Raw genomic sequence first — 7421 nt, forward strand, 5'->3', positions numbered from 1 at the left:
CTGTCTGTTTTGGTTGGGAGTTTTGTTATATTTACTAGCTTTTGACTGTTTGGCTGTATTTATACAAAGTTTTGAACATATAAAAGGTACTCAACACTCTCTGGCATGATGGACAGGGAAATAAACTTAACAGAAAAACGGACAAATACATGCTAGTTTGTAAGGGACAATGATGACGGCTTCTGTACTCTGCATTTTCTCCTTGGACCAGTGGTGTGTCGGTCTCTCATTCTCTGTTTACGCTGCCGTGCCCGGTCCAAAATGGCGGCAATACGGTTGCCATAAAAGACATTTGTTGCGTTTCAACCGCGCTGCATTGTGGGTAAGCTTTCTGTTACTAAGATACGTAAACGAGCAGAACTTGAGATGGCTATGCTGTAGAGGTGTAAATTTTGATGAACTTGGAACACGCAAAACATTTCTCATGAGTACATGTGAGTAAGATTAATAAGACATTAAAAATTCTAAGAGTTTCCTGGAACAATTTTGAGTGGGAAAACTGGAAAATGGGAATGTTTTAGCCTCTACGGACGTTCCCGCTTGCGCCATCCGGACACTGCAATGAACGCCATGGATCCCGAGTCTTCCAGGCCTGGCCCCAGCACGAAAGCTGAGAAAACAGGTAAGATTTGGTCCAGGTCCAGGTTATTGACCTGATTCCATAACTGTATTCACCTCTTACTCATTGCTTGTGTCTTCAAGCTACAGAAACGTCTCAGGTATGAAAAGTTTCCCAGATTTCTACCTGAAATATTTCTCAAGAAATTCAGACTTTTCTTCATCTTTTCAAACATGTTTCACAATGGACAAACAGGAAAGCTTCAAATCATCCAGAGCTCTCCAGTTGGGAACCAAGTTAAGTTCAGCAGACCCTCAGGTGGTCACTGTTTAGATTTAGAGTGACGATGTCATCACCTGAGTGGAGACAGACTGAAATCCCTCTAAACAATTTCTGCTTTAATCATCCTCAGAAATATTAATGCACACAGCAGCTTATTCTGTCAGGCATCAGAGTTGCTGCTCTTTTCCTGAGCCTAAGTTATCTACATATCCAAGAAATGCCCCTTAGCAACTGTAAACTGCCTCAATGTGCTCGCTGGATCAGTTAGTATTTCTCATTCTGCTGTTCAGTAACGCACTTTCGAACCTCTTGACATTGTTTTTCCAGAGCGATCACACAGATTGCCCAAGTTACCCAATTCCACAAGAGAACCAGCAGCTCCAGCTGAAGATACACAGGTATGAGCAATACCCATAAAACAAAAATAAGCCACATTTTGGGTTTAACACAGTGATAATTTGTGTTAGCCTTGGTCTTAATGATACGTCCGTATTGAATCCAGAAGAGACGGGCAACATGCAAAGGACCCAGTGAGCAGCACTTAGATACCTTGAGAAGCATGTATTTCCCAGGCTTTGACACTCTGGGACAGTTGCCTCTATACCAAGAAAGAGGGCAGCCGCTGAGGCGGCGTGAGCAGGTGCCGGCAAGGCTTCCTCCACTGCCATCCAGTTCAAAGGTCAGTGACGTGTCTAAGGACATTTTCACAAAAACATCTCCATTGTGATGTTATGTTTGTCAGATCATTCATGTCTTAAATGTTGATTACAAACAGCAGAACATAATGAGTTTGGTGCCTAGATTCTGCCTTCATCACTTCCTGCCTGTGTTTCCATCAGGATATTTGGGAGGGATGTGGATGTTCTCCTCCTCTTGATATCAGATTACAGAGTTATCAGCCCACTTGTTCTCTCATTGATATTATTATTAATATTCTTAAAAACAGGGCTGCACGGTGGTGCAGTGGTCCTCACTGTGGCCTCACAGCAAGAAGGTTCCGGGTTCGAGTCCCGGCTCGGGCGCGGGGTCTTTCTGTGTGAGTCTCCATGTTCTCCCTGTTCCTGCTGGGTTCTCTCTGGTACTCCAGCTTCCTCCCACAGTCCAAAGACATAAATTTGGGGACGAGGCTGATTGATTCTCTAAATTGACCGTAGGTGTGAATGTGAGTGTGAATGGTAGTTCGTCTCTGTGTGTTGGCCCTGCGATGGACTGGTGACCTGTCCAGGGTACACTGAAACAAGGGTGGCACGGTGGTGCAATGGTTAGCATTGTCTCTTCACAGCAAGAAGGGTCCCGGCTCGGGCACGAGATCTTTCTGGGTGAGTCTCCATGTTCTCCCTGTTCCTGCTGGGTTCTCTCTGGTACTCCAGCTTCCTCCACAGTCCAAAGACATCAAGAGGGACCAGGTTAATCCAGACTCTAAATTGACCGAAGGCGTGGCTGGGAGAGCCAATGGTTGTCTGTCTCTATGTGTTGGCCCTGCCATGGACTGGTGACCTGTCCAGGGTGAACCCCGCCTCTCGCCCACAGCAGCCAGGATAGTCTCCAGCCCCCCAGCAACCCTGAACAGGAATAAGTGGAAGACAATGAATGGATGGATGGATTACACTGAAACAGTCTTAAGTTATGCAGTGCATGGCACTGAACAATAGGCTCAAGAAATGTATGGACATATGATTTTAAATTTTATTTGTGTGGCGCAAATGGCAAAAGTAAGGCACGTGTGTTTTATGTACAGTAGCAGCGGTGAGGAATGAGTGTCTGTGTTATCTTGAGTTCAGTGCAGTGGTGGCTTGTGGGAAGAAACTGTCTCTGAGTCTGTTGTTTCTGATCCTGATGGACCGATAGCGTCTACCAGAGGTGGTGGGCGGGTGGGTGCTGTCACCTGTGATTGCCTCGGCTCTTCTAGGCAGCAGGATGCGTAGATATCCTTCAAGGAGGGGAGGGGGCCGCAGTGATCCTTTGCGCTGTCTCGACCACTCGGAGCTTCTTCCGTTCTGCCTCCGTGCAGTGGGAGAACCACGCTGTGATGCAGTGTGTCAGAATGCTCTTGATGGTTGAGCGGTACAAGGTCGCAAGCATCTTCTGGCAGATGTTGTTCCTTCTGAGCGCTCTCAGGAAGTGCAGCTGAAGCTGTGCCTTCTTGATGACTGCAGAGGTGTTTCCGGACCAGGAGAGATCAGCAGAGTTTACAGTGCCCAGGAGGGTGAAGGTGTTGACTATCTCTATGTGGTCACCATTGGTGTGGTTGGAGGCCAGACATGTGCTGTGCTTCCTGAAGTCCAGGATGATCTCCTTTGTCTCTGTGGTGTTCACTGCCAGGTTGTTAGCTGAGCCCAACTCAGACAGTTGCAGGACCTCATCTCAGTAGGCAGTCTCACCCCCCGTGATCAGCCCCACCACCGTTGTGGCGTCTGCAAACTTCACAGTGGTGTTGCTGGAGTGTGCAGGTCTGCAGTCAGTGCACATGTTGTTCTGCCTGGTCTTGCAGTCTTGGGTGACTTCTTTATCCCCTGGTCCTGCTACTAGTTCCTTTCTGGGCCCCGCCCATGGATTGAGCCATGTGCCTATTCATCTTACTCATCTTCTTGTTGTACTTCCTTGGTATCATTTTCCTCCCTACACCAAACAGTGTACCATACTAGTAAACAAATGCAAAAAACAAAAGATCTCCCTACTTCTTTCTGGCCCTCTATGATTATCTTCTTTATCTTCCAGAAAATATCACCATATTACTAGTAAACCAATGGGTTTTGCTTTGGCGGCAAAAGGCACTTGAATCATTTTTTCTTATCTGGTTTGTCTTTGAGAAGACAACGATGAATATATGTGTCATGTTAGTTATACTTTGTGAAATAAACCACGAATGTGTTGTGTTACATTATACAGGCAGAGGGTTAACTTTGTTTTACAACTCAAATTAACTTCTTATTTGTTCATTTAAACATTTGCCTGTATATAAATCATGTTCTTTCTATTTGGAATTGAATTCTTGCATTTAAATAAGATGGCTGCAGCAGGAAAGTGATCTCTGCTTGTGTCTCTCCACCTCTCGTCAGGATCGTGCTGTGAGGTCAACCGCTCGCCCTCTCAGGAGGCCCTGTACCCTTCATAGCGACAGAAAGCTTGACACATCCAGTAAACACACCCACAGTGGGGATAATTTTGAGATGACAAGCGATGGATATTTCTTACCGATTTGTGAGGACAAGTTTGAATTTGTGTCTCGTGAGCGCTGGGAACAGGAGAATGACTATCTCTGCAAACTGATGTGTATTCCCTTCTTTGCCCGCTTCAAAAAGTGGAAACCCTTCCTTATGTGGCGTAGGAAAGTCCGCGCTAAGAAGATTCACATGGCTAGAGAGTCACTCCAAGACAATTTGTTTCTTGTCAATGAGGTATGTGATCATGTGGATCAACTGAGGTCAAGATTGATTTTACAGATGCAGACTAGTCACTTGTGCCTAACTTGTGTCTGTGTCACAGTCTCTCCACCTGCCCCTGACAGACATCAGGAAAATGTGTTACCAAATCAGTACCACAGGCTTGTGTCACATGGAGAGAAGACACACCTACACACTGCAGGAGTTCCAGGACAACCAGTTGAAGCGACAAGGAGAGGTGCAACAAGACATTCCTGTCATTCTAAATGAGACCACAAGTGTACAAGCATACATTTCATGCCCCCTTCGAAGTTCTTTCCCCCATTTATTCATGTTTGTTAGGTGGTGAAGTTGCTGGCGAATTTTCGAGAACTGGTACAGGAGGTGTCCCTAGGTGCCTGTCGCAATTACTTGGCTGGTCATGAATATAGTAAGTTCATATATTTCCTGAGTGTACACAGTTGAATGTACAAACCCAGACCTCAGTTTTACACTATGACTCGAATACTCTGTTTGTCACAGATGATGAAAGAAAAATGAAAATTCTGGCAGAGATAAACAGGACTTTCCTCCGTAACCGCGTTGTCTGGTGAGTCTGGTGTTCCTTGTCATCTTTTTCTACTCTCTAACACTGATGAGCAACATGGATACAAAGAGACTCAAATCAAACACTGTGTGTGAGTCACGCTTAAGTTGCACACATGTGACTTGAGACTTAACTTGGACTCGAGCTTTGGAGCGCATTAACGGTAAAGAACTACCCAATGAGCTGAATACCATTCTTAAATCTCGACCGTGGTACGCAGCAGAGGCACACCTGCGCCACTTGTTGCAACTGTTGGCATAACAACTTCATATAAATGGCAAACCAAAGAACTACGATGTACAATGTTTGTATCAGGGAGGCAGAAAGTGTCAGTCTCCGCAAGATATTGACCTCTAAGCAATGATGGAAATTAGATGTTGTGAGAGTTAAGCATACCAACCAGCAATAAGATGAATGGAAGATGTTTGAAAGGGATCATGTGCTTGAGAACTGAAGGAGATTATGATCCAGGCAATTAAAAGTGTGGATTTGGGTTCCGATGTTCACAATGGTGTGTTTCTGCCCTTATAATGCAAAACTCTGGTCCAATGTGAAAATACCTCTTGTGCCTGACCACAAAGGGCATAATTATATGCTGGGATTCTTCTTGAGAGAGCTGCATATCTGGCTACGTGGAATCCAGAATCCATGTGTAATCTGGACTAGATTTAGATTGTCTCTAAGAACCGATTTACTGATCTGAGCTACTTGCTGCCTTGGCCTTACTCTCCCTGATCTAGCTAGCTGTTCTATGATGACATTCATGCACTGGGTCAAAGCTCATATCAAATCATATTGATACCCAAATGAAGGACAAATGTACAGACACGGCTCCAGACGAACAGACAGACGAGCACATGATTTGGTCACACCTTTTATTTTGGGTTATAGCAGCTTGGTATTAATCAATTACCTTGCATGCCAATACATAGTTGTCTTAATTTGCATACCTCAGTGAAACATTGACAGTGCTTTAAAACTTGATTATGCAAAGTCACAGTGTACCATGCGTGCAACATAGCGGCGGTCTATGTGCTCGCACGGAGGCCGCAACAGTCGGAGCTAGTTGGTGCCATTCAGGTCAATGCTGCAGACCCCCAGAAGTGCTGTGGTGCACTGCTTTGTGGGAAATACTTTGTCTATCTTTGAAGTACTGTCTGTTTGGCTACCTTTCTACCACACACACATGCTTGGATTGTCCTTCTCTATGGTGAAGGAAAGCACAGGCTCCATCTTCAAGTCAGCACCAGGAGGATGAAGCTAATGGCAGGTAGTATGGCTGTTAGCTACTGTTTGGAAAGAGCTAGCGGTGGCTGGCACTCGATGTGAGTTGTTAGCTTGTTTCATAGCTACACCTGCATTCTGAGAGGTCGCCTCTAGGAGCAAAAGAGATTTGAGATGAGGAGCTGACATAGTGTCAGGTTCTTGTAATGGGAAGAAGTTCCTCTTGTGGTGAGCCAATGTCAGGTTCATCTGCCAGCACAACTGGCAAAGTGTAGAGGAGCTTCTGGTTAACAGGGCAGAGAGCGTCTCCCATACTAAGATACCAGAAAAAATGTTGAAAGAGAAAGTTAAGTTAGCTTTGTACACACAGTGACAACATTTTATTAATAAAGTATCTATCTATCTAACATCAACACATCCAAAATCATAGAGGTGGTGTTCATTTGTAAAGTTATCAAGCTCAACAAATCTCATAAATGTTTCTGACTCTGGTACAACACAGACACACACACATGCCCTAAAAACATGTTATTTCCATTCAGTTTAGTGGAACCTTTGAATATACCTGAGCAAGCTGAAATGTTACGAGTAGCACCAGAGCTTTTCCCTCAATGACAAATTAAAATCTCTGTTGTAAAAAATGCTTTTAACAGCCCCCATCCCTCCCTTCAACGCAGCTTCATCCGTCATGTTGACTATTTGGTTGCCAACTCCTTGCACAAGTCGCTGGTGAAATCAGTGGTCACACTACTGGATGTCCTCCAGGAGCAGGTGGGTCAAACGCCCAGCTATGCCACGATTCACAGTTGGGGCCAGCAGCCTGAAGCCTCTGACAAGGAAGCCATGGATAAGAAGGTAGGGCATTGCTTCAGGAATCAGAATAAGAACTCTGTTATTAATACAACCCCCAAAGTATCAAGTTCACAAGCACTGTTGAGGCTTGTTTGTACATGTGTCTTGATTAGTGTGTGGAAACTCCCCAAGACCGACCCATGTTCACGTCTGAAGTGATGATGGACACAAACACATTAATGTACAAACCCGCTGAGGAGACTTTTCAGGTTGGATCAAAAGGATTTATCTATCAACGATGTGAAGTGATGTTTCACCCAAAAAATAGTTTCAACTTTAAGGTACTCACTAATCCATGTCCTGAGCTCACAAGGACATTCATTCCCTCCTGTATCACTTCTTTGTGACATCCACAATCCACATCTTCTTTATCTAGTTATGTGCTCAATAACCACAAACACTTTGATTGAAAGACGGCAACTGGTTCATAGTAACTGCTTCAGTCTCATTAATACACCAATGGACATTTGCTCTTTTGCCCCCCTTAGAATCAGAATCAGAATGCTTTCATGCCATTGCACTCAAGGTACAACAA

The 7421-nt window shown here is 44.8% G+C and overlaps 1 protein-coding gene across 6 annotated transcripts in view; it reads left to right on the forward strand.

The window, feature by feature from the left end:
- The first annotated feature begins 318 nt into the window (after positions 1–318).
- dnah6 (dynein, axonemal, heavy chain 6) overlaps positions 319–7421 on the forward strand; it is a 69755-nt gene continuing 62652 nt past the window's right edge. For 3 of the 6 annotated variants that reach the window (XM_086201363.1, XM_086201365.1, XM_086201366.1), the window contains exons 1-10: positions 319–434; positions 522–622; positions 1169–1239; positions 1344–1520; positions 3901–4239; positions 4328–4462; positions 4567–4654; positions 4747–4813; positions 6712–6889; positions 7000–7095. In XM_086201363.1, coding sequence (XP_086057489.1) covers positions 562–622; positions 1169–1239; positions 1344–1520; positions 3901–4239; positions 4328–4462; positions 4567–4654; positions 4747–4813; positions 6712–6889; positions 7000–7095 — 1212 coding nt within the window. In that variant the 5' untranslated portion in view covers positions 319–434; positions 522–561. Of the gene's footprint in view, positions 623–1168; positions 1240–1343; positions 1521–1799; positions 1878–3900; positions 4240–4327; positions 4463–4566; positions 4655–4746; positions 4814–6711; positions 6890–6999; positions 7096–7421 lie in introns of those variants that run through there. The other 3 variants (XM_086201364.1, XM_086201367.1, XM_086201369.1) reach the window with 3 other exon arrangements.

This window comes from Aulostomus chinensis, chromosome 4 (assembly GCF_037954235.1).
Source record: "Aulostomus chinensis isolate RoL2024-O1b breed Wild chromosome 4, RoL_Achi_v1.0, whole genome shotgun sequence".
NCBI lineage: Eukaryota > Metazoa > Chordata > Actinopteri > Syngnathiformes > Aulostomidae > Aulostomus > Aulostomus chinensis.